The following is a 27,926-nucleotide window of genomic DNA, read 5'->3' as shown; positions in this document are numbered from 1 at the left end:
TTTTGCAGCTTGCATATTAATTAAAATTGTGATTTAAGGACACTAGTTTTCCCCCAATCTGTGAACATTCGCTATGAGACCTCCCTTGTAAGACGTCCGCATATGAAAGAAAACCAGCCTAAATATATCGTTAGTGATCACTAGCGATGTACAAATCACTGGTCAAAGCAATAAATCCTTTACCACAATTACTATTTACTTGGTCAGCCAATCATTACAGGTTTACAGCGATTGGCAAAATTTAATTGTAGGAAACGAGGCAATTGTACACAAAAGTTATGGTGGACAATAAACATAAATCTAGGACTGCACTTTCACCGCGAATGGATGGGGTCCATCTGTCCGGAGCAACATACGTACGTGCATGTAAGCAAACAAGAATTACCGTTAAGCCGGACCGGATGGAGGAAATATCTTAATCTCTTCCACTGCAGCTACTATACCAGCATGCCGCCTGCACTCTAATGGGAATGTGATGTGGTGCAATGCAATGCATCCCCAGACACGTAATCCACGGTCCACTAAGACAGAATAAGCTCATGTTACTGATCCCTCCTGTAATGATGCACAGGCACAAACTAAATAAGCACGGGTTATATTTGAAAACAAATTCTTATGTGGTGCTGAACTTTCACGAGACAAAAGTAAAACAGGCGGCATTTTTACTTTCACTTACACTCTTAGAAAACTGGTATTAGAAAATTTACCTCTCAGAAACAAACTACTACCCCTCCGGTAGGAAGTTATTACCAAATCAATACCAGTACGGAGTGTATATCTGACTCTATCAGATTTTAAGCAGTGATTCCATTCTTAGAAACAGGGTATTAAATCATTACTGACCGGAGTACATGTATGACTCTGCCGGAACTTGTAATAACGGGCATTACCGTTTAGTAATGTTGTCGTAATGAAGAATTTACCACTCAAAAACAAACTACTACCAATCCGGTACCAAATAAATACCAATACGGAGTCTATATCCGACTCTACCAGATTTTTACCAGTGTATGTACATACAAATTTCATACCTAAACATTTATTTTAAAACTTTTCCGCATATAATTTTTCCCGAGAAAATAAAAACTTTCTCCGTACTGCGTTAAGCCCACACGTCTTGAAATATTGTATGCATTCCTTCCTTACATGCAGCGTCTCGTCGTCCTAGCTGAGAATACGAGCGAAGAAGTAGAGTTGAGTTATAGCGAGTAAGGAATCCTTCACACTGCCCATTAAACTAACGGCCCTACTGCTTTCTTGCCTTGCTCCCATGGAACCCGGAACCCGAGCTGGCTGCCCAGAGAAAGCAAAGGAGGCTTGAGCCGGGAATCGTTCTAAAAAGGAGCCAGTCCTTTGCTAAATTTCGAGTCGACAAGATCGTTAGACACCAGCAGCACCAGCATCAGTGGGAAAAAGCTTGCGTATACAAATCTGAAAACGAGCCGCATGAAAAAAGAGAAAGTTTTGTTTCTTCAATCTTAACCGCATTGTTGATAAATAAATAAAAAATCGTGCTTAAGTTTTCAAAATTTTAAAATCTATTCAAACCCGGTCGTGTTGAATTGCAGAATATGCAAACCAAATTTCAAGGCTTATTTTCCTTCAATATTCAAAATTCTCAGTGAATATTTACCAAATAAGTAAATCAGCTTTCACTCACTCAAACTTGGACAACTTTCCAAAGTCAATAAATAACTATCGATCCAATCCAATCCACCCAGAGAAATGTGAGCGTATCAAAAATTACGCCGTCAACAAACTGAAAAACAAATCTCAATCAATAGTAAAATTTAGTGTGCAGTGCAGCCGGAGAAAGTCATCGTGAAATGTGGACTTTGCCAAAAAATGATTTATTTCATTCTCCTCTTCAACTGTGAGTAATGACAAGTCAAAAACCAAATCTCCGGTCGTGGAAATCATATTTTTAGTCAGTATTCACGTTTATACAAATTGTTTACAAATGTGCATACGGTTCCTTCTCCACTTTATTTATTTACTTGTCATCATGTGGAGGAGATAAACGTGTGAAAAATATTGTTTCTTCACAGTGACAAGAGAAGTTTTGCGTTTTATTGAATTACATACATTCTTCTAGTCAATGTCATTCCAAATTTTTAAAGACATTTCTCCATACTAACTTTCACTTTGTACTTTCACTTTCTACTCTCTACTTTTTGACACGGTACGAAACCAAGCAAGTTGTGTGAAGTGTGAGACAAATTAGGAACTTGTTCGCGTTTCCTGTATCTCTCTCTCTCTCTAACCAAGCACCAGCCCCACTCGAAGAGTGAGTCGTCACTTGGAAAAGTGTCAACTGGAAATTTTTAGTGACACTCGAGTACTCGAGTGAATTACGTGATTGTGCCCGAAATAATATCACTTCTCTCACGCAAATTGAGTGTGGTGCGTGAAGCAAGATGACGAAAAAGGAATGACACAAAGGAAAATGTGTGAATATTTTTCCTCTCACTAAAACCCTGGACCAAGTAAGTAAGTGAGTGTTCGATGCTCAATTGGGCAATAAAATGGTGCAAAAATGGAGTCAGTGAATGAAGGGAGTAGTAATGGAAATGAAACCCTTACTGCATCCACCGCAGTGGAATAAATGAAGCGCATTTGAATATAAATTGTCCTCAGGGTGGGCAACTAAATGAACAAGTTTTTCAATGGGCTGCATTGTTTTAAATCTCACAAAGAAACAAATGATGACTTGTTAGGGGGAGATGAAACACGGGTAAATCGCACGTACGGACATACACAGCCCGACCTGTTTTTTTCTCTTTTTACTATTGTGGAAATTTAAAAATAAAAATGTGGTAGAAGGGAAAAAATACCACATTTTTTCCTCAAAAGGAAATGAGAAACATTTTAAAAATTAACCTTTACTCGGGCCATACCTCTTTTTTTCTTTTGTCGACACATGCATCACGATCCAATTCTGCACTAAATTCATTATTCTTAAAAGCACGTACCTTTCAGAAAGCGGAGAAAACGAGGGAGAGAGAGAGAGAGGAAAAAACTTTGGCCATAACTCATTTTGCTGCTCCTTCCTCTGTCACTTGGTGTTTAAAATTTTACATCCTTCATCCAATCGACCTTAACTTGGCTGTTTTTTTATTATTCGTTATTCCAAATTTTAAGCTGCAAGGAGAAAATTTTCCGATCCGATATTTATCAAGAGACCACATTTTGCGATAGGACGAAGAGAAGAATTTGCATCGATATTGTCATACGGAATTTAATTCCCTGGAAAAGAACGAGATTGAATTTTTTATTAGTTAGTTATCACACCGTAGCGTAATTCAACAAGTAAAGAAGGCGTAATATGATTTGATTGAGATGGGAATCTCGCTACTCTGCATAAATAAATAAGCCATGATCCTTTTACGTATGACAATGTTCATATTCTTTTCGACAAATGTTCGATTTACCGAAGATCTCGCAAAGTTTGTGGAATTGAAAGGTGACCCCGACCGAGTGTGAGGCGAAGAAGGCAGGATAAATTAAACCCAAGTTGGAAATGAAATGCTTTCCGAGTGAGGGAAAGCAATGTTGAGATGGAGGCACGATTTCGGGTCAAAATATAAAATGACATTGCATTCCTCTTCTACCCGTTTACGTTACTTAACGTTGCTCATACTTTCACTCGAGAGGACGAGTCCCCAGTCAGCCAAGTTCTAAGACAGTGTTTCGGGTGAAAGTAACCACTGCAAGGAGAAAGTGGTTTCTTGCGGGTATTTTGACCTGCAAGAAATGCATGGTACAAGAAAATAACCATAGAACTTTTCAAGCTAAGCTGGGATTTTCTTGCTAGTTAAAGCCAAAAATTAAGAATCACACGGAATCACATTCCGTTGAATGGTCACTTTAAATAAAAATATTGGGGCAAAGTTCAATTTTTGAGTAAATTTTTGCTCGATTTTTCCTTCACGGGGAGAAAACCAAGACGAACGTGTGAACTTTGACCCTTAATATGTTCGATTAAAGTGGTCATTGAACGGAAAATAAGTGCCTTATTATTCCTAATTTTTGCCTTGATTTTTTTATACAACTTGCTAAAAAATCCCAGTGTAGCTTGCAAAAAAGTTACGCTGTAAATCCAGCCGTTCTAAATAGTTCATACAGCGTTTGACTAGATGGTGCCTATTTCTTGCACTTTCTCTCAGTTTCTTGCACCTCGCATTTCTTGCGTTGCTTTCTTTGCACTGCAAAAAATGTGGCAAACTCGCAAAAAAAACGAAGCACTGTTCCAGTCCCGCATTGGACATACATTACACACTTCCACATTACGCATTGCGATTTGGACTTTTCTTCCTGCAAGATGTGACTTGCCACAGGGACCTTTCCTTTCAGCAGCAGTGCGTAAAAATACACGAAATGACATGCACGCAGAATGAAATGACAAGAGGAAGTTGTTCCCATTGTTCGGACGTATGACATGCAGCCACGAAACGACGACAAGAGTAATATTAACTTTAAATAACCGCTCGTTATATTGTCAAACCATTCAGGGGAACGTGTACCAACCCAAAATTACGTTGTCACAAGAAGTATTATTGTACCTTCTAATTTTGAAAGGTTGACAAATGGAGGAAATTCTGAAATGAGTTGTAGTTGTAGCTCGTGTATTTATTTTGGAGTAAAAGTTGAGCAGTCCTTGAGAGAAAAATTCGTCTTCTTCGGAGCCAGTTTTCTTGTTGGTTTTGGTGATTACTGCATACTCGCCAGTTTCCCGTTGCTGCTTTATCCTCCCCGTAATTTTCACTCCTTGTTCAATAAGCGACACGATAAACAATGTTGAAAGGAGAGGGAGGAGGAGGGAGCGAGTGAGAGTGAACAACTCTCCGTGTCGGCCAAGAAAGTAAAGTAAGTGAGTAAGTCAAAACTTATAATTACGTTAGGCGAACACGGACTGATTATTTTATTACTTAACTGTTGTCTCTTGCTCTCTCTCTCACTCTTTCCAAGAAGGACAAGGAAGTTGGGTGGCAGTATTAAATGGAAAGTCTTGGAAGTCACAATGGAACGCGAACCATGTTCAACCCAGATTATTTTTTTTACCATCTTATGACTGAGGTATTCCAACGTATGCACACAGATTTAGGCTAAAATAGTGTCAATTGATAACAAATTTAAGTAGTGTGCAATTTGTAAGTGACACTATCTGCCAATGTTCAAGTTTCGCAGATATTTGTGCATTTAAAGAGGGAAAAAAGGTTCCCCAAGGCTGGCAAATTTTACACTTTCAAAATTTGCTGGGCATTTTTCCAGTTAAACTTTCAACAGTTTGAAAGGGCAACCCTTTAGAAACAACGTTTAGTGCAGAACCTGCGCAGATGCGCAAAATTGGGAGCGTTATGGGCGCTGCAAGTTCGCGAAAACGCTCGAAAGGCACAGGTTCCACTTAGAAAACGAGGCTTTTCGGGAAATTGCAGCGCCTATAACACTCAGAATTTTGCGCATCTGTACAAATGCTGCTTTAATGGGGTTGCCCATTAAACTGGGCTTCTCAAGAAATAATCCGGGTTGAACACGGTTTGCGTCCCCATCGTTAGTGCAACGACCATTATTGAAACATTACACGAATTCATAAGCGACCACACTATGCCGCCCATAAAATAAAAGCTATCGCATCGTCTTGTCAGAAAGCAAAATAAGTAAGTAAGACTAACTTTTGTTTCGAGGCAAGTGTGCGCACCGTCTAAAATTTTAGTTTATATTTACACTTAAACTAACTCGTTACTGGTCGCGGGAGGACGGGGTTGGTTTATCTTTGGATAAAATCAAACTTTTCAAACGAACCAAACAAGCCCGAGAGTGAAGGAAATTACACAAACAGTTGTCCTGTGGTGGGTTTCTTGTATCCCCATCAGTTCCCATTTGCAGGGACGTGCACACACGTCTGTGGCTGAAAGCAGGGCAACTTTCTCTTTGTGCTGGCCAAAGGGTTAAAAATGCTCACTCACACCCAAAAAAAGTTTGATTTTTAGTAGTGCACCACGCACTTTTTATGCCAGAATTGTTGAAAAGTTCAAAAGTTATTCTTGACATAGTAAAGTATCAAAGTACACGCTTAGAAAACTGGTGTTAAATCATTACTGACCAGAGTGGTACAAAAGTATATGACTCTACCGGTACTGGTAATAACGAGCATTATGGTTTAGTAATGTTGAAGTAATAAAATATTTACCCGTCAGAGATAAACTACTACCATTCCGGTAAGAATTTATTACCGCATCAATACCAGTACAGAGTATAAATCTGACTCTACCAGATTTTTAACAGTGTACAAAAGTCCACAGGCTATGAATATGACTCCAGCAGATTTTTAACCCTGTACGCATGCCAACTTGCTTAAGATTAAGATTGGCAATAGAGTTTGCAAGTTTGCGTTGTTCGTTCGTAGTATGAATTTGGTTAGACGGTTAAAATATTTAAGGCGACCTACAGCCTGAAGTGGAATGTGTACGTAAACACGGTGCAGCTGACACCATAAACACGAGAAACTTTCTTGTTGTTGTGATTTACAGTACCAAAATGTGGGACATGATGATACAGCCATGTAATTTTATTAATTTGAGATTGTATAAAATTAATATGCGGTTTATCCCACCCAAGCCGCAGCTCCTCGCTTCCTACTTCGAGAAGAAAGTGAAATAATCAAAGAGAATTTCAAAATTAGAGTTTTCTCTTTAAAACAAACTCATCCTAGGAAAGTCTTTGTATTAAATTTCACGTATCTTGGATATAGTTGATATTAAATCAATGGTCGTCGTGGTTGAACGAAGGACGAAAACTGACTTGTGGTTGTTGTTTGGTAGATGATCTAAAATAATAAGTAGGGAGTGAAAGTGAGGCCTATGCAGAATAAAAGACAGGATGCCCGGCTAGATTAATAAAGTCAGGCTTAATTATCTAAAAACATAGTTGAGGATGAAATTTTGCGTGTTTTCTTCTTCCACAAGAAGGAAAACAGTATGGGTTCGTCTACTACAATGCTATAATAATACTCTTTATTATTTTATGTAGAAAAGCTGGTTTGTTTTTGCATACTCGCAAAAAATTAGGTTTTTCTTTTGCTCATAAAATCTCATGCATACATGCATGAGATTGTCATTGTCATTGTCATGCATGCATCCGTCGGGTGGAAACTTGCATAATAATCGTGCCATTTATTTTAAAGATGTAATTAATTTCGATGCAGATCTACATGTAAACAGTGTTTCGGGTGAAATTGGGTTGGAGCAAGCACATGCAAGAAATAACGGGGAGAAAGTGGTTTCTTGCGGGTATTTTAACCTGAAGAAATGCAAGAGACCACTTCTCGCCGTTAAATTTTATACGGAGCATGGCTAGATGGTGCATATTTCTTGCACTTTCTCCCAGTTTCTTGCACCTCGCATTTCTTACTTCGCACTGCAAGAAATGTAACAAACCCGCCTGAAACTAAACACTGTCTACGAAGCATTTTTTTAGGAGAAAGTGATTTAATTTGTTCCAACACATGTAATTATGATAAAAAACCTAAAGAATATTTTTCCCTGTGGATTGTTCACCTAATAAATCATGACATCGCGAGGGATAAAATCCATTAAATAAAATACAATAGGGAGGCAGCCAAAGCTCGTGATCCCGTCAATAAAAGAGTCAAATAGCCCGTCACTACTCTGTCTGCGAGTACCTACTTAAATTTTCAGATTGGCCAACTTTGTGATCAAGCCAACCATGTTGTTCACGAGCGAGTGGGTCCAATCATGTATGTGTATCGTGCATAGTTGTGTAAATTAACTAGAAAATTGACGGACAACTGTCGCTCAAATTAGCAACTCAAACCAACCAAGGCATTTTGGTTTGTTCTCATATTAAATAATTTGCATGTAAATTGCTCCCCCGCCAGACGAGTCAGTGAGTGAAAGCAATTGAGTAAATGCACACATCCACACGACACGACATGTACACACACATAAGCTTCACTGCACGGGTTGATTGTACATTGAAAATTCGAAAATTGTTAATAATTTCATCACATTATGGCGAATAATAGGGCATCCAAAACCGGATGATATAGAAAACGCGATTTTCTGATATTTCCGATTTTGGCAAATTTTTGTAAAACCAGTTTTCGTATTTACAAATCTTACACCAAATTTTAAAATTTTTTTGTACATTTACTTCATCTTGTAAAATTTATAGTATAACAAACTCTAGTTCTTAATTAGGAAACACATATTTCAGACCAATAATTCTTACATGAATTCTTAATTCTGAAATGAAAGCCATGAAATGGTAAATATTATGCGGCTCTAAAGCAAATTTTTATAAAAATCGAAAACCGTTTTTCGCGTGTGATAAACCCTATTTTGTAAAAAAAAAGAACTCAACCGGTTTTCTGGTAAATCGAAAACCAATTTTTAACCGATTTTAAAAAATCTGACAATCCGGTTTTGGACGCCCTAATCCTCAACTTATGTAACGAACTACAATATTTAACATGTGGCAGAACTATAACCAAAATCAAATATTTTATCTAACAAACTTGGTCTCGAATTGCGTACATTGTAGTTCTTCTGGTTGTGTATCGCTCGGTTGGGTTGGTTTGCTCTCTGCCTTTCACCAATATGTCTCCCGATGACATGTCAAAGAGTCGAGAACGATCAATACATAGGGGCCAAAATGTCAACATTTTCCCATCCTGGTGTTCCCAACATTAGTCAAAACCACCTCGACATTATATAAATGCCAACAAAGTGAGCAATCTGTGCAACATGTTCCGTTCCATTTTCTTCTTCACAACAATCCTAAGACAGATTTCAATTATGTAAAAACACCTCAGGAGTTCATTTGACTAAGACAAATGATCCAAATTTTATACACACCGCGTTCCATTCCATTCCATTTTATGATATTCCTCTCCCTCTCTGTAACAGTAGCCGCGGAAGCCGTGGGGACATTTGGGGACATTAACATTGCAGGATAGGGGAGTGAGGGGTTTATATAACATGGGGAGATGATGGGGACATCGCATAACCGTGGCGACATTGTCCCTCTGTCCCCACCCTTCCGCGGTCACTGTTCTCCAAGGAAGTATATGTTTGGCATCAAGACAGATTTTAGTATTAACATAGATCATTCTGCTGTCTGCTTGCCTACTGTCGTCTGATGAGTGTGGTGGTGGTGGAACTGAATTGAATTCCTTCTACTTTCTCCCACCACCACCACCTTGAAGAATGGAGACATTTCTAATAATTTACCCATTCAGGAGAAGCACCCGAAAGTAAAATAGGTTTTGCTCTTCCAAAGAACAATCAACAATGGGTGGGCCGGTGAAGGGAATAAATGTGTGCTGCTAAGGTGCTCCTGCTCCTACTGCTTTCTCCCCTTTTTACTGGATGGATTGGAGGAATATAAAGAAAGAAAATCTGAGAAGGAGTGAGTTGCTTTTGCACTTGAATTCTATTCAGGAGAAGAAAATGAAATGGAAAGTAGACGAGGAGCAACAGAATGTAGAAGAACCAGTGACCGCGGACAATGTCCCCCTGGTTATTCGATGTCCCCGTCATCTCCCCATGTTAGCTAAACCCCTCCCTCCCCCATCCTACAATGGTAATGTCCCCACATGTCCATACACCTTCCGCGGGCACTGCTAAGAAGAACCAAACTTGCCCCGTTCTCGTGTCATTTCGTCTAAAAGGCTCACCAACCAAACCAACATTGCATTAAAGAGTGCCAGCCAACTAATGTCTCCGCTTTTATATTCAGTTCAGCCTCTTTCATCCATCCATCCACTTTCACCAGTGGATTTTGGATATGTGGTGGTGGTGTCTCTCCTGCCGTTAGTTATATAAGTCTCGGGGAAAGCAGGACGGAATTCGGAGAGAGACGAGACACAATTTTAATCTGCATTCACGTTTCAATTTATCATGAAATGCTCTCACTGCCTGCCTTCAACTTCCTTGCGGCGTCTATCTTTATTTCAATTTTCGATGTGATGCGATGTGATGGCACGGAGAAAGAAAGACTGGAATGCACCACCACTATTTAGATAGATTGGTTTTCAGGGAAATTTTCTGCATCATAATTCTTCAAAGGGAGGGACGACTTTACTCTTCAAATTACTTAAAGACACGGCTATTAGCAATTTCCTTTATCTAAATACCAATTTGGTCGCCAAAGATTTTATGTTATGTTATCTTTATTTTACGCGACTTTACTTTCTACTTAATCATTACGCAAGACACAGCTATTAAGTAACAATTTATATAAATACAAATTTGGTCGCCAAAGATTTTATGTTATCTTATTAACTTTCTACTTATTTAAAGACACAGCTATTACGTAACAATTCCTTTTATCAATTTGGTGAAGATTTTGTCTCAAGTGTATTTTTAAAGGGTTACAATTTTTCTGAACAAAATTTCACGTAAATTTGTATATGTGCGTCCTCCTGTTTCACTCAAGTTTTCATTGCTTGGATTGCACCACTCTTTAGCGTGAGAAAGATGACAGGGAGGCAGCAGCAGGGTGATGCGTTCTTATTTATTATCATCAACCATGGCAGCAAGACGCAACGTCATGTTGCGTTGCTTGCCTTTATACTTACTTTCACTCACTCACTGAAGGCTGGATTATCCAGTGGCCGCAGAAGCAGTGGGGACATTAGTTTTGTAGGATAGGGGAGGGAGGGATTTATATAACATAGGGACATCGAATACCCGTGGGGACATTGCCCCTCTGTCCGCGGCCACTGGGACCATCCACCCCGCCACGTTTCACAACCATATCCCTATAACACAGCCCTAACACTAACAATGTATGTGGATATAAATCATATTAAAAAATTAATGTAGTCCTGTCACCAACTTGTGTTTTGCATTATTGCGCTGTTGTTGTCTCTCTTGTCGCGTTCTTTTCGGGGGAATAAAAGTAACGGAATATTTCATCTCTCGTTCGTTCCGGGTGTTTTGTTGCTGACTCGCTAATTTAATCCGGTCCCTGGAAGGGTTTCGTAATTGCAACTATTTTTCCGGCCCTTGTTTCGTTTTATTGCTAATGGAAGGCTTGTTTATGCCTTAATGAATTTTGAATTCTATGAAATCTTAACGAACCCGGGTAGCAGGAAGAGGAAGAGAGACAAGACGAGTGGTGGTCTTGCACAATAAAAAGTAAAGTGCACTGTTAAAAATCTGGTAGAGTCGGATATATACTCGGTACTGGAATTGATTCGGTAATAACTTCTTACCGGATTGGTAGCAGTTTGGTAAATTTTGCATTGCGACAACATTACTAACGGGTAATGCCCGTTATTACCAGTGCCGGTAGAGTCGTGCAAATATATACTCCTGCCGGTAATAATTTAATACCAGGTTTCTAAGAGTGTGCAATACCCGAGGAGTTCTGTACAAATTGCAGTAAATAATTTCGTTATGAATCTTTATCCTCGTCATAATCCGGTTGACTTGAGGAGGGGCAGGAAACTTGCAACATTTATGTGTGAGACTTATGTATGTATGAGTGAGAAGAAGTGTATACTTTTTGATGTTGGCCTTCTTGAATGACTGAGCGATTTATTGTCGTCGTTTGATGCATGCACATACATAAGAAGGCGAAAGGGAGAGAGGAGGCTGTCAGATTTTATGCTCTGGATAAGATAAAAGAAACAAGTGACAAAATCATTTGATCCGATTAGGGTGTCATCGTCATCCTCTCAACCGTCTCTTGTTGCTTCTCTCTTCTTTGTCTCCTCTCATGCACTATTAAACGAGGGATCAAAGCTTTCTCCTATTGTTTCAACTTCTGAAAGCTTTTATTTTTCCGTCATCTTAGAAGAACCAACAAAAATAGATCGTGCAGCTACCCAACCAACCAGCCAAGCAGGGCCAAACAGGGTTTCGTTTCGGGCCGGTTTGCTATATTTCTTGCAGTGCAAAGTAAGAAATGCGAGGTGCACGAAACTGTGAGAAAGTGCAAGAAATATGCGCCATCAAGCCACGTGCCATATGAAGTATAGCGGCATAGTTTCTTGTGCCTTGCATTTCTTACAGGTCAAAATACCCGCAAGAAACCACTTTCTTTCCCTGATTTCTTGCAAGTGTTTACTTGCACCCGAATTTATCGCTTAAAAGTTGCATCACTCTAAAGTTTTGATGTATCCAATCTGAAAAACCAATCGGGTTAAATGCATAGACTAAAATTCTTGCTGGTCAAAATACCTGCAAAAACCCACCTTCTTTCCGTTATTTCTTGCACGTGGCTACTTTCACCCGAAACATTGCGGCCACCCTTTCTCTCTTTACGTAACAGTTTCTTGGACTGAAATGCAGCTTAAAACAAGAGCAAAAAACTGATAAAATTTAGAAAGGTGTGACACGACAGAAGAAACCATTTCCGGCGTGTCGTGGACCCCAAGATATGCATGCAAGTACATATGTAAGATCAATATTTTAGCGTAGGAGGAGGAAACACTACAAGAAACAGTGACTTTGTGTTGTTGGTGTAACAAAAGTTGATACGATTGGTCATAAAATGCAGCAAGGGTAAGACAGAAATAAGACGGATAAGCGAGAGAGATACTCTCTCGCAGCGAAGCCTCCTCGGTCGGTTGGTTGGTCGACAAGAAAGACTTTAAAACTCGGGAACTTTAAAAGGATTCGGGAATCTAGGACAGAAGAGGAGAGGTAAACTCGTAAATGTCAATGTCTCATAAAACGTGAGTTGACTGAGAGGACAGGACAATGCAACTTGTTCTTATTCTTATGCCATCGCCTCTCCCTCTCCGCCATCGTCAATCGTGACCATTCCATCGAAAAGCTGTCGTTTGACGAAATCTTTTCAACTTTGTAGAGCAAAACAAAATCTCACATTTTTGATGACACACTTCAGATCGTCACTATTTCAGAAGGGAGAAAATTTAAATTTTGTAGGATATATGGGCTACGCAGTGGCCGCGGACAGAGGGACAATGTCCCCACGGTTATGCGATGTCCGCATCATCTGCCCATCTTATATAAACCCATCCGTCCCCTATCCTACAATGTTAATGTCCCCACATGTCCCCACAGCTTCCGCGGCCACTGGACCTCCGTTATGTATGCTCTTTTTAGTCGATTTTTATGCCGTTGCCTATTGCAAATTCAATATTCTGATTCACTTACCTTACATTTTTTGTTAGTCTACTTATCCTCCGTCAGTCGCCCATTGTTTTTGGGTGGAGAAAGTTGGTTGGTGAAACTTTTGTGTCATTCCATTCTCTCCGGGTGGTGGTGGTGCGGTATGTGCGTTACGTTTCAGTTGAGGGCAGTTACTATTACCATACAATAAAACGTGAAAGTTATGCACCTCTAAAGAGATAGCATTGCATTGCATTTGTTCGTGGTTTGGTTGGTTGTGATGGTGGGCTTACCGAGCGAGTGAAACAAACAACTCGGAGATCAGAAATGTTTGGGAAACTGTCATCAAGTGGAATCTCGGTGGTTGCATTTTTAAAGGGTGGGACCTCTTTGTGAAAGAAGTGTGGTTTGTCTGTCCGTCCGTGTCAGGCTACAACTTGTGAACAAAATGGGAGAAACTTCATACACAAATTCACTATTTCAAGGGGTAAAAGTGATTTGAATTTGGAATTTATGAGTTGTAGGTTAAAAGCGTGTGCGTCCCAGTACACAGAATCCAATAAATCACTGACAATGGAGGTCTTCCAGCGTATGCTCTCCGATTTTGAGCAAACTAGTGGCAGTCAAGACGCGATCTCCAAATGCGTAGGTTTCGCAGAGATATTTTCACCTGAAGAGGAAAAAACGCTCAATAAACTGATTGACAACTGTAGTTTTGATATTTCATTCAAAGACTTACCACGTTTGGTTTCACCCTTTCGTTACATCCGTTTTCACCCTTTGTTTGAAAGAAAACTCTGAATATCAAAACTTTTAGAAGAAAGATTTCTCGAATTGGGTCTTGTTCGTCATTTTGTGCGGAATCCCATTTTGAACCTTCGCCTCTATGATATTTATTGGTAATGTAATCACACCGAATCCCCCTGGGTGCTGTGTGTTTTTGTGGTTCGTTGTGTGTGTGGGGTGTCGCAGTCCAACGGATATTTCCGTGGTAGTAGCAGTAGTAAAATAATACTACTCCACCGATTTCTGGTCTGGTAGGACTCGCGTGAGCAAAAGGAGAGAGGCCATCGGGGACTGAAAAAAAAGATAAAGAACGACAGTTGAAATGCAAGTTGTTACAATAAAGCCGTGGAATTTCCTTAGATTGCATTTTACGCTGTGTCAGTCAGCATTGAATGTCAGTGTGGATTGAATTGAAGTTACAATTTGTTTTTGTCTCCCTCTTTTACAGGGATTGCGACGAGGATTCGAGAAGGAGAGAAAAAAAAACCTCTGGAAATCCGGAAGTGAATTCTAAATAATCCATGGAATTGTTACTGCAACAAAATCCGACTGCTTCTCACTAAAAATATCCAGTAAAACAAGTTCACTTTCATCTTCTCACCTGCTGCTCATTCTTCCTTCCCTAACGGATTAAGAATTCAGCAGGAGAGAAAAAAAGTTACCTGGCGAGTCTTGACCTTTGAGGAGAATCGCTTTTTTCACCTCTCCTGCTCCGAAAACTAATAAGAAACAATGTGAACTGAGATTGGTGAACCGAAATTGCTTATCAACGACTTATCTCTCTCCATTTATAAGTATTTTTGTGTGTGAAAAAGTGCATCAAATTTATCCTTGATCATGCTCCAATCCACCCTGGAACTCGTGTCCGTCGTCATTGTGTGCCTCATATCGCAGCCCCACCTGCTCTGGTCGAGTGAATCGTCGCCCAACCCAAAGTCCAAGCAGGTGTGGAGCACGAGGGTGGTGAATACCAAATTTGGGGCGGCGAGGGGCCTCCTCTTCCAGCCGAAGGGGGGGTACGAAGGGGTCGAGGTGTTTTACGGGTTGCCCTTCGCGTCCGCGCCGATCGGGTCGTTGCGCCTGATGCCGCCGGTGAGCGGGTCGCCCTGGTCGGGCACGAAGATGAACACGGAACCCGCGCCGGTGTGTCCGCAAGTGTTGCCGAATATTGACAATGAAACGGACGCTTTGAAAGTGATGCCGAAGGGGAGGCTTGCCCAGCTCAAGAGACTTTTACCCTTGTTACAAAATCAGAGTGAAGACTGTCTCTACCTTAACGTCTACGTGCCACTTACAGGTGAGTAGTGATTTTGATGGGAGTGTTTGATGATGGGATTAGCACATGTATGTACATGCAACATAACATGGGTGGTGGTGAGGAGGAGTTGTAAATCAGGTTAGGGAAGCAATTATCATCAAAGATGAAAGGAGGTTGGAGAGAGAGACAGGTTGGTTGGGTGTGTCTTAAATACTTACTCGCGTCAAGGGACCGCGGAATAGTGGGGACATAAGGCCAATGTCCTCACGGAAATTTTCCGTGGGGACATGCAATCCATTTGTTCCCACCGTCTCGTGGGATGGGCAAAGATTCAACCAACTCAAACCATAATTAAAAAATTCTGTATATGGTAATATAGTAATTATATTGACTTTCTGCTGGTCTAATTTCAAGAAAATTGAGTAAATTTAAAACTAGTGTCATCCAAGTATGCAATTCATTTTGTAACAATTCGTTAGATTTCGATTTTGTAAAATTTTCATGCAATTTTTTTTCGACTTTCATATTACTGTTTTATTATACTCATCACTAATTTTTTTTAATACTGGATTTTTTAAGGAAAAAATTATTGAGCTTGAAAATAATCAGTGAAAGTTTTCGCTATCAGGATGTAACATGTCCCCACAGTCCAAATTATCTTCCGCGGCCACTGCTCCTCTCGCCCAACGACGATTCTGCCATGTCCACAGCTAAAAACTAGCTAGAAGTGAATTATGGATTTTTTACGGGTAATAATCAAATTTTCCAGTAATTAGGCCATTTGGTAAAGGACAAAGCGAAATTCTGTCCAAAGCAGCAGAACATATTACACAAATTTAGATGACATGACGCAACGTCTTAAAGTCTAGACAACATACATCTTGTTAAAAAATACTGGAAGCGAGAATGAATCAGAAAAGAAAATTAATTTGCGAACATTTTTTATTAAAAAGTGGAACAATATTTCACCAGAGTTGGTCCACATGTCCTCGAAAAGTGCAATTCTGTAGATAGGTGGTTTTTTTTCGGGTCTCTTATTATTTTCCCCGGTAATTTTTTTCTCCTCCCCGACTTTTGTTTTCTCGCCTGTTAGTCTCCGGACACCCGGTAGCAAGTATCGAAGAGTGATTGTACCCGGGCAGCTGGCTTGGCTGAATGTACGCCAACATAAAATTTGCTATCGGCATCTGATCTGATGTCATGCCAAGTAGTTGCAGTCGGAAGGTTGATTTATACCGGAATGTGGCCATCAATACGACCCACCAACCAACGCACCAACTTTCTCCATCCAGCGGAAGTTCGAGATCAGAGGTTGGTTGGAATAAATTGCGCCAATTAATCCTGTAAAATGTTTCGGGTGGTAAATAAAGTGCCGTGGAATTTCACCCGACAGCAGGAAAACACATTCACTTCGGATTATAAGTTGCTCCTCTAGTCTCAAATGTACTTCATTCCATTCCATTCGTTGGTGTCTGTAAGTAAGTAGCTTTAGTTTAGCTTCAGTGGTTCGATAGTGTGAATCTTATGATGTGATGCTATACACACGTTTGTGCATAACCTGGGTTTTCAGAAATTTTCCAAGTACAAGGGAAAGTTTTGCAATGTGTGTATGTCAACGTTGGGTCTGATGTTTTAGTCGGAGTCCAAATTCTGGCCTAGATTTAGTTCATTTAGAGGATATTTGTTGGTCGGATGTTCACAGTTTGTCGTGATGACATGTACATGCTACTTTTTGAGAAATTTGCATCATCCCCTCCCTTCCAGTAATGGGTGAGGTGAGGTTAGGGTGAATTTAATGAGGATGAGGAGTTGGCTTTTTGCAACATGGAAATATTTGGGATTTATGCATACAGACATATTTTTTGAAATATAATTGAAATTAGGTACGTTTTGTAGCTTTACAAAAAAAATATTTTAAAGAAATATTATTTTAATAACTATTTTTCTACGCGGTTTGTGAAGATTATTATTGATAATGATATGTCGATTACATAAGATTTTGAAATGAAAATATGAAGAAAATCTAATATAAAATATAAAAATTACGTTTCCTGCATAAACTAGGCATTTTATTTTATTCCAATGATTTTACCCTTTGGTTAGGTTTCACATGCAAATGAGCTTGCTAATTTTGAGGGATGGAAACTAAGTTGTCAGCATCTGGAAAGTCTGGCTTGGCTGACAGATTTAAACTTTATTAACTAGAAACCTGCCATTGCCATGTGAGACACATATTACAATAACTTGAAGTATGTACCTCCCAATCAAGCCAAATAATCAGGACGAAATATAATAGCATTTCGTACGTATTAATACATCTGCCTCTTTCAGGCCCTACTTCATTTCCATGTGTACTTTGTCGCGAATATAATAATTTGAATTTTGAACCAACTAACTTAAATTGGGGATTTTCGTAACTTGGAATCTCGTTATTACACAACATAACAAATAATACACGTAGGTATGTATGTAATACGTCTCTCCGGAACATTGTGAAATGCCAAATTTAATAGGATCATTAACTGGCAGCTTATTATTGACAAACGGAATTCTACAATTTAATGAGTCTGTTACATCCAGAAGTTTTGTAATTTCAAACGATACAAAATTAAACCCAGATCAAAGCTACGTGATGATGTATTAATTGACGAAAGGAAATATATTTGACAAACGGTTCGCTTACATACTTATTTAAATTTGTTTGCATTAAGGCGGAATTATTTCGTGGTGATGTTTTATTCGCAGTGGCCACGGAAGCTGTGGGGGCATTAACATTGTAGGATAGGGGAGGGAATGGTTTGTATAACATGGGAGATGATGGGGACATCGAATAACCGTGTTGACATTGTCCCTCTGTTCCAACACTTCCGCGGCCACTGATTGTACTACTCAAAAGTCGAAAGATGTCGAATTTCGTCTCATTATTAGTAAGACACGTAGCCCCCTTTTCCTCCCACACACACAAACATACACTCAAAGTCTCTGAAATTCATTAAGCCAAAGTCCAATCAAGACCTATGTACGTATGTATGTACATACACTTGTGTAACCCATTAGTAATTAACTTGTCTACTAACTCACACTCAACTGGCACATTTCCTGTTGGTGATGATAAAATAAACCAACCCTTAACTCACTCGCTTGACAGTTGTTCATGTAAGTACACACTCATTACTTGCTCTCAAGTATTGAGTTTCTTCACTCCTTGCCAAAATTGGATTTCGTTGGATGGATACAAAGAAAAGTAGAATTTCGCAAGAATTTTCTCCTCATTAAGATCAACTACGTAAGTCAGGCAGGCTCAAAATGAGCGAGATACTTGGAACGGAAAGAAGAGGAGAAAGTAAAGTAAACGAAATAAGTGTTGTGTTGATGCAAGGCAAGCTGTAAAAAATTTTCAAAGGTTAGTGGAACATTATCATATTCATCCCAATCATAAAAGTGTACGCGGAGTAAGGAGAGATGCAAAAATGTTGCTTGTTGGAAGGAATTTTCCCCATGAACTTCACTATTAAGTAGAAGAGCAAAAACCTCATTTAATCCAATAACAATAGCCTCTTCGTCCCCGCCCCCTCGTCTTTCTTGCTTAACTTTACTTACAAAGTAGCTGCCCTGCTGTTGGGAGAAAGTGCCTAATAAGAGGTTATACACTTATGTACACACGTCGTTATAGGGATGCCTCGTATCACTGCATCTCTTGGGGTCTCTAAGACCTCATGCAAATTCAGTGTTTCGGGTGAAAGTAACCACGTGCAAGAAATAGCGGGGAGAAAGTGGTTTCTTGCAGTGGTTTTAACCTGCAAGAAATGCATGGAGCAAGAAACTCGGCTCCGCCGCTATACTTATACCGCGCGGCTGGATGGCGCATATTTCTTGCACTTTCTCCCAGTTTCTTGCACCTCACATTTCTTACGTTTCCTGCTTTACAATGCAAGAAATGTAGCAAACACGCAAGAAAAGGAACACCGAATGCAAGAAATAACGACAAGAAGGTAGCTTTTTGCAGCAATTTTGACCTGCAAGAAATACAAGGTGCAAGAAATTATTTTTCGCTGCTTGCGCAAGGCTAGTTGGCACATTTCTAGCACTTTCTCCCAGTTTCTGGTACCTCCCATTTCTTGCGTTTCTTCCTTTGCACTGCAAGAAATGTGTCAAACCCTCCAGAAACGAATTCCAAATTCCTCCAAAAAAGAGAACAATGCGAAAGTATGCATGTATGTGTAGTAAGTGAGTTTGACCACTTTCTTTCTACCCTTTTTTTCCTCCAACCTTTCTTCTTCACAACCCAATTTAATTCAGACCCAGTCTAATGCAAAATGCAGTCTAGTGCTATTTACTGTTTGGCTCTCATCTCGTCCTTACCTCCTTCCCTTTTACGACCCACGTTGTGTATAAGCGGTTGTAAAATTCAGTTTGCAAATAAAGCAAGATCGTTACGCAACAAGAGTAAGGAGACACCGTAAAGCGAGCCATCTTTCTCCACGAGGTTTGCTCTTTATGGAAGATACATACTTTATTTTCTCCGCGAGTGAGGTTCATACATTACATACATACATATTCTCGGGTGAAATATGAAGATTGCAAGTTTTCCAGGAGGAGTCGAGTAACAAAAATTTAATAATGTTTTACATGTATGTCCCATGCTCTCGGCCTCTCAGTGTTTCGATTCTTGCAGGTTTATTACATTTCTTGCAGTGATAAGAAAGCAACGCAAGAAATGCGGGGTGTAAGAAACTGGGAGAAAGTGCAAGAAATAGGCGCCATCTACACACACGTCGTAATTACAGCGGTGGAGTGTTTCTTTCAGGTCAAAATACCCGCAAGAACCCAATTTCTTTCCGTTATTTTTTGCACCTGAGATTTTGACAATGTTGCATTTCTTGCATATTTGCTACATTTCTTGCACTGCAAATCAAGCAACGCAAGAATTCCAAGGTGCAAGAAAGTGCAAGAAATAATGCGCTGTATGAAGTATAACTGTGACTCATAATTTCTTGCAGGTCAAAATATTTACCCGCAAGAAACCACTTTCTCCCCGCTATTCCATGCATGTCGTTACTTTCACCCGAAACACTGCTGTCTCTTCTCTAAGAACAACAACGATTCTTCACATCATCGTGGCGTAGAGAATGCTTGTATTTATTGGCATTGTATTTTTCCTTACACGAAATTCTAAGCCATCTCCTTATTGCTTTGCAACCACCACCACCATCACTACGACTGCTGCTACCATGTACATCCATGGATATTGGATGGATGAGGAACTCGACAAAAAAGCAAGAGTGTTTTCCCTTCTTGGAGAAGAGAAAGTACTCAGAGAGAGAGAGAGAAAGAAGGAGTGAACCAGCCAAGCGAGTCACTGGCACCAGGAGGAGAAATCCGATTTTTCATTGTTTCCTCTCCGTCCTCGTCTCTATCTCGATCCTTGTATTCGCTCTTCTTCTTCTCCTTCTTCTTTGGTCACTGTTTTTGTTTCTCTTCAATCCTTCTTCTTCTTCCCATCCATTGAAGGTGACTGCGTATGGTCAGTGACGGCGGAAGGGTGTGGACAGAGGGGCAATGTCCCCACGGTTATTCGATGTACCCCATCATCTCCCCATGTTAGCTAAACCCGTCCCTCCCCCATCCTACAATGTTAATATCCCCCGATATCCCCACAGCTTCCGCGGCCACTGGTTATGCTGTGCCCAAAGGAAGACTCCAGTCGAGCCTTCGTGGCTAGTTTGGGGAACATTATTATTGTGATGGAATAATGGGGTTCGTCCTTATCTTCTCGGTTGGTAATATACTTTCGGAAGTTGGGGAGCCTAGTATAAGTGCTATTAGGACGCTATATGTATGGTCTTGATGACGGATATATACACGTGACCTACACAACTTAATTTTAATACATAATAATAAATACCCATTGAGGAGATATTTTTAGCGGGGCATTAAATCCGAATGACATTTACAGATGGGAGATATTTGGGTTCCATCCAGTCCGTCATAAGCATTTTGCGTCATTGCAGTCACACTTTTCTGTCAATGGATGAGAACAATGTGGGAGGGTGGAGGTCTAAAAGAAGCGAGTAGCCCACGTCACGGACTGACTCTCGTCGGATTATTTAAGCCTCGATTATAATATGAATGCAACGAAACATTGGGAAGAAAGCAACTTTCCATCAGACAAAGTCATCCTCAGTGGTGGAAAAGTTGGTGTGGGGTGATAGATGTCTTTTAATTTGCTCGGAGCGATATGATATGCGGGGAATTGCGTAACCCTTTACAAATACAGATCCGTTTCCCGTCTAGGAATTAGTGGTGAATTCACGGCTTTTAGATATGAATTTACAGCTCTAAAAACTCGAAATTGAACGCCACAGTTCGGCAAAAATTTATTTCGAAAACTGTAAATCTAAGGCCAGAATGAGTTGATTAGAGCTTGACCCTCTTGATCATCTAATTTGGGGCAAATTAAGAATTATGCCATTTTTATAGGACCTTAAAATAATGAAAATTCTCAAAATTCTCACAGAAAATAATATATTTCCGTTGATGCAGCACCTGTACCCAAAATAATCACACCGTAAAAAGTGCTAAATGGCTGTTAAAAATTGAGGCTCAGTAAATTATTATTTTTAACCGTGAATTCACCGCTGATTCCTTCCTACACGGCCCATTTTGTAAAGGACGATTTATAATGCATAATTTTCCCTCAATTCAGTTACATAGTTTGTTTATTAGAGGAGAAAGTTGAATTGAGCCAAGCAAGATAAACAGAAAAACAAAACAAGGTCATATGCATACATAGGTAAAATAGTGGATTAAAACCTATTGAGGATTACATAAAGATTATATAAAGCCCCTATGTCGGGAATTACAAGAGATTATTACACTTGACGGAATATTGCACAATAAATAAATGAAAGCAAAAATATTCATCATGCATATTAAACTAGTTTGCATTTACTTTGATTCTTTTAAATTGAATGGGTCTTGCATAAAAATAAGCAAATTCCTTTACGTCAAAATTTCAAACAAAAAAAACGATTTAGCGAGGAAATTTTGGAGTAAAAGCATTTGCTTATTTTTATTTTGTTTACCAGATATTTTCTATTTCTGATCAAATAAATTTAGATATATAGAATTTCAATAACTTTTCAAACTTTATGCCTGTCGATCCTTAAACACGACTTTATACGCCATCGGATTCAGCATAAATCCCGGTCTCGGTTTTATTCCTGGATTCGCATTGCCATCCTTTGGATCGAATTTAACTTGGAATCTGTGGAAAATGTTGGTGGTGTAGAGGAATAGCGTGTCCCTTGCCAAGGTTTCGCCGGCACATTGCCTCTTTCCGACGAGAAATGGGAGGAGGGCTTCATGCTTTTTGAACGTCTTGCCATCAGGGCTGAGAAACCTCTCGGGGCGGAAATTTTCCGGATCTCCCCAAATTTTAGGGTTGAAATGAATATGATACAAGTTGGCGAGGAGTGACGTGTCTTTGGGAATTGCATAACCCTTAAATTCCCGATCCGCCATGGCACGATGACCCACTCCGCTGGGGGTGATGGAGGAGTATCTCATAATCTCGGCGAGAAGTGCTTCGGTGTATGGAAGGCTGGAAGATGAAACATAATCTACATATGTACTGCCTATAAAATGGGTATTTTACGGTCACCAAGCTCTCAGTGTTTCGTTTCTTGTGGGTTTGACACATTTCTTGCAGTGTGAAGGTAGAAATGTAAGAAATACGAGGTGCAGGAAACTGGGAGAAAGTACAAGAAATAGGCACCATCTACCCACGTTCGCTATGAACTATTTATAGCATCGGGAAATAGTCTCTTGCGCCTCGCATTTCTTGAAAGTCCAAAACATTGTTTCGTTTCTTACTAGTTTGTCACATTTCTTGCACTGCAAAGCAACAAACGCAAGAAATGCGAGGTGCAAGAAACTGGGAGAAATATGCGCCATCCAGTCACGCGCCCTATGAACTATTTATTGCGGCGGGGCGTAGTTTCTTGCGCCTTGTATTTCTTGCAGGTCAAAATATGCATCTGCCAGAAACCAATTTCTTCCCACTATTTCTTGCACGTGGTTACTTTCACCCGAAACACTGCAACTCACTTTGGCCTATCGGACAACCCACAAAGTCTCGAGTCTCCAATAACGGTATCAAGTTCTTTCTGAAGTTTTTTCTGTGCCTCGGGGAAAGTGGATAAGTAGAGGAAAGTCCAATCCAACGTGGTTGACGTCGTGTCGGAACCCGCCATAAATAAGTCCGCGATTACAGCCACCAATTGTTTCTCTGTTATGAAAATTTTAAAATATTTTAAAAATTAGATTACACCAAGAATTTCGATTTTATTTACCTCCAAGTTCCCCAAAAAAGGCGGAATCTACATCTTCACATGTCTTAATTTCTTTGAGGAACACGTCGATAAAATCTCTGAAAATCGTGAAGAAATCACGGAATTGTAGGAAACTTTAGAAATTTTAGGAAATTTTATGGAATTTGTGCCTTTTACCGTTGAAAGTCTTCTGAATACGATTGCTTATGTTCGTCCACCGCAGCGGTGAACATGACCCGGAATTTTTCCAGCACTCGGCGAAACGCGTTATATCCAGACCATTCTGGAATGATGTACTTGAGCCAGGGTGCCATTATTACGAGACCTCCACTTCCGGCAATGTCTTCCAGAACTCTGAACGGGATAAAATTTCCATAAATCTCGTAAATAAGTACGATCAACTACACTAATTTATTACGAGGTGACGGTTGACGTGAGTTTTTGCAGGGCAGGGTCATCATGCTTGTACCGATGTCCACTTAGGATCGTCCATAGCGAGTTGATAACGGCAATGGTCATTTTTTCCTTGATGTTTCCCACCGATTCGGCTTCATGGTCCTTCACCCAGTCCAAGATTTCCTTAAGTTCGTCCATTATCAAGGTTTCCATTGTGCTCTTGCCAAACCCAAAGTCTCGTAACTGACGGAGAGTAAATCTTCGGAGTTGTTCCCAATGGTCCCCGTTTGTGTTGATGATTCCTGGAAAATAATTAGGGCGTGTTTTTAATTATAATTTATTACTTACGATGGAGTTCTCACAACGTATGCTGACAGATTTTTATCAAATTAAATAGTGTCACTTGATGACAAGTTTGATTAATATGAAATTTGTAAATGACTCAATCTGTCAATGCGCAGGTTTGGCAGAGATATTTGCATCCGAAGAGGAGAAAGTTTTGAAAATAAAATCGCAGGAAATTTGGAAAATTTGTAAACTTTAAGGCGCATTTTCTCTTCTTCGGATGCAATTATCTCTGCCAAACGTGCCCATTAGGAGATTGTGTCTTCCGCAAATTTCATATTAAGTAAATTTGTAACCGATTGACACTAGTTCGCCCCAAAATCAGAGAGCATACGTTGGGAGACCTCCATTCCATGGTTGGTGAAGTGAGTTATGCATTTGTATATGCACGTACCATGCATTGTTCCATCCTTGTATAAATCTACCATGTCCCCGATATACATTCGTCCAGCGAAAGCCGCATCTTGCGAGAACAGCTCCTTGACCCAAGTAGGATCGCTAATCACGTAGGATCTGCATGCATATGTCGAAACGTTGCATTATCAAAAAATTATCCCATACCGATTATCCCACTAACTTACACAGAGTTTCCCATCTTAAACGAGTAAATATCTCCATAGTCCTTCGCCCAGTCTACAAATGTCATGAAGGGAACTTTCTTATTCATTTGGAGTAGATTTCCCAACAGCGGAAGACCGGGTGGCCCTAGAATTATTTTATTTCGAATTATATACATAATTGAATCAATGTTTTTATTTACCTGGTGGTAATTTCCCCTTAAGTTTTGGTTTATTTAACCGTTTACTGATTAGCAAATATGCCAACACACCCAACAGAAAACATCCCACCAACGTGAGACTAATCATATTTAATATTATTTATTAAAATTTCCAAGTTTTATGAAAATTCGTTCACTTTAAATCCTGTGTCTATAATAAATAATTACATGCAAGAAGCCAGATGTAAATGTGATGAACAATTATATGTACATACGTAGATCACATCACATACTGCAGACTAACTAACTAACTGCATGCTACACACATTATTATTTACTGTTGGCATCAGATAGTCCACTAATGTAGCATCATCATGATGTCCTTCACTTTTTTTGTGATGATGCAGTCATCACTTGACCATGGTTTTGTAATTGCACTGACGATGAGTTAACATGAAGTTTTGACGAGAAACTGTTTTTTTGTGGATTTAAACTAGACTTTAGTTTATTATATTATCAGTAATACCCATGCAATGACTGCATACATGTTATTTTCCTAATTACCATATCTGGAATGACTAGCAGAAGTCGGGCCTCTAGCACGGGCAATAAATAAGAAGCCAGTTTGAAAAGATGAGTTCAAAAGCGGAAAGAATGTCTGAGTTGGATTTGTATAAAAAGAGCCATCATGAGTTTCATTTCCACCCAATTTGTTCCTTTTCATCCAAATATTGAATGATTATTCGGATCAAATTGAAAAGAAGTTTTTTGGCAAATGTTTTATCCGTCTGAATTGCAAATCCTGCCATTTTCTCGGCATCGATTAAAGTATCAATAGTATCATGGAATTCGCTACGTATATCGTTGCTTAAAGACCTTGCCCCATTTGTCAGCTTGGCGGATTCGGGTTTAAAATACATGCATTTTTAATGAATCTGTTTCTTCGATTTTGTAAGGAAAATATTCTGTTAAAGAGACACTACCACTGAAATTGAAACGTATTGATATCATGCATCACGAGTACACTCTTAGAAAACTGGTATTAAATCATTACTGACCGGGGTTCACATATGCCACCACGGACACGGTAATAATGGGAATTACAGTTTAGTAATGTTGTGGTAATGAAAAAAAATTACCACGCAGAAACAAACTACTACCAATCCGGTAGGAAGTTATTACCAAATCAGTACCAGCACGGAGTATATATCTGACTACCACATTTTTAAGAGTGTAAATTTGTCTCAAGTTGAGCAATGCCATGCTTTGAAATGTTCTTTAATCCCACACAACCATCAACTGTTACGAATTCAATTACGGAATTAGAAATTAGCAAGAAATCGATTAATCTGAAACCTCAAAAGTTTCCAGTAGTGATTCATCGCTCATTATCTGGAACAGTGAACACAAAAGTGCTTTTACTTTTATCCTCGGCCTCGCCTGGGTTAAAAATACTTATTCCAAGGGAAGAATGATGTAATGCAACAGAGAAAAAACCCTGAGCTACCTGATCGAAATATCTTTAACTTCATCCATTTCATAGAAACTGAGACAGATTGAGACATCCAATAATTAATTCATTGGAACTACTCGACCGAGTAAATGTAGCGTTTAGAAAGTTAGAATAAAAACCTTGTCGTTATTTATTTTTAGCATGGAATGTTGTTCATCGTAACAATTAACGTAGGAGTCGATGATTTATTGCCAAAATCGTCAAACTCAATACATTTTTCACCATTTCTCGGTATTTTAAAATTCCGAACGGAAAATTTGTACTTGGTTATTTCCATTTTTTTACAAACATAACTCCAGATTTTGACACTTTTTGAAGGAGATTTCAAGTTTACGAAGCCTTCAGAAAAATTGGAACTTATCGAAACTGGCTTAAAAAACTCAGGGCTATTCTATTAATCAAATTACTGACTACAAATTTGTCGTCCAGAATTGTAAAATAAATTCCCAGAGGCGAACAATGATTTAAAATTGTGCTGATTTTGACCATTTTCATGAGAATTTATCCAATCCTACATAAAACAAGAATACATATTTCGCATTTCCATACGAATAAACCCTTAACAATATGTATTTATGTGTCGGTCAACATTTGTTCGAAACATTGCCTCCACGACAATATTGATCCTCGTAATAAGCGCGCGTATTTGTCAAGTGGAAAACAAAACAAGTTGAGTAATTTACAACCCTCTCTGAAAGTGTGTCAACTGCGGAACAATTTCTGTCCCGATCTGGAGAAAGCAAGGTTCTCCACTTCTCTCTCCCCGGATCACGACGATGACGATGATCACGGAACCATCACAAGTTTAGAGTTACTACGACCATTACTACTCTGCTTTGGTTTTGGTGATGTATGCCGCTTTGCTCGAAAGTCCAACCAAGTTTGTCTCTGGATAGATGAGTTCATTTAGTGAACTGGGAGTCGAAAGCGGCGTCAGTGGTGGTGTATGAGATACGCTCCGCGATAAAACCAAATTGCCGATGAACATTCCATTCCTAGACAATCAAGATAAATTGTCCAGTCAGTCGAATGCGGCGCAAATGCTTGTTTTATGATCCAGGTGCTTCATCATTCTATCCTCTGTCCGAATCCCGGGTGAGTAAGGTTTCGGGTATAGCCTGGTGGGTTTTTCAGACGACAAGAAGGGCAGTAATCCTTTCGATGGTCCCAAGTTTTGTTTTGTGGCATCCAGTAATCTTGGGGAAAGTGCTTTTATTGGATTTGAGGACCACGCGAACAATATAATAAATATCTTAATGGCCATGGTACTGGTATGTCGGGAAAGAATGTAGGACAAGACAACAGACTAGCAGTTTGCGACTCGTTCTGTATCAGAATTTACAGAACTCGGGGTAAATTCTGCTTTCACTGGGAAAATGTTGTAGCAGTGAAAGGAACAAACATTTCGCAATTCGTGTTGCAATGATTCATTTGTGTTTTCTGTCTGAAAACTGTCATCATTTCAGGGCGG

At 39.6% G+C, this 27,926-nt stretch overlaps 2 protein-coding genes across 2 annotated transcripts in view; one reads left to right on the top strand and one right to left on the bottom strand.

The window, feature by feature from the left end:
* Positions 1 to 1,366: 1,366 nt before the first annotated feature.
* The window catches only part of LOC110856549 (neuroligin-4, X-linked), a 90,232-nt gene continuing 63,672 nt past the window's right edge, over positions 1,367 to 27,926 (top strand). The window contains exons 1-2 of the mRNA XM_022105034.2: positions 1,367 to 2,486; positions 14,341 to 15,189. Of these exons, the coding sequence (XP_021960726.1) occupies positions 14,730 to 15,189 (460 nt within the window). The 5' untranslated portion in view covers positions 1,367 to 2,486; positions 14,341 to 14,729. The remainder of the gene's footprint in view (positions 2,487 to 14,340; positions 15,190 to 27,926) is intronic.
* Positions 21,852 to 25,240, bottom strand: LOC118437774 (methyl farnesoate epoxidase-like). The gene is made up of 8 exons (XM_035857122.1): positions 24,985 to 25,240; positions 24,806 to 24,929; positions 24,619 to 24,737; positions 23,902 to 24,181; positions 23,661 to 23,837; positions 23,505 to 23,581; positions 23,260 to 23,440; positions 21,852 to 22,753 (listed from the first exon to the last, which is right to left on the bottom strand). Exons 1-8 carry the CDS (start codon positions 25,088 to 25,090, stop codon positions 22,300 to 22,302), a joined length of 1,518 nt encoding a protein of 505 aa, XP_035713015.1. The 5' UTR covers positions 25,091 to 25,240; the 3' UTR covers positions 21,852 to 22,299.

This window comes from Folsomia candida, unplaced genomic scaffold (assembly GCF_002217175.1).
Source record: "Folsomia candida strain VU population unplaced genomic scaffold, ASM221717v1 Fcan01_Sc016, whole genome shotgun sequence".
In the NCBI taxonomy this organism is placed as follows: domain Eukaryota; kingdom Metazoa; phylum Arthropoda; class Collembola; order Entomobryomorpha; family Isotomidae; genus Folsomia; species Folsomia candida.
Note: the sequence above shows the minus strand (reverse complement) of the source record. Positions and strands in the feature narration are given on the sequence as shown.

What these genes read in the sequence shown, in the direction of transcription:
- LOC118437774 (XM_035857122.1), bottom strand. Translation starts at nt 25,090, where the DNA reads ATGATTAGTCTCACGTTGGTGGGATGTTTTCTGTTGGGTGTGTTGGCA. An exon ending in CAAGGATGGAACAATGCATG is followed by an intron (nt 24,182 to 24,618) that starts GTACGTGCATAT and finishes ATTATTTTCCAG; the next exon opens with GAATCATCAACACAAACGGG. An exon ending in CTTTTTTGGGGAACTTGGAG is followed by an intron (nt 23,441 to 23,504) that starts GTAAATAAAATC and finishes TTTTCATAACAG; the next exon opens with AGAAACAATTGGTGGCTGTA.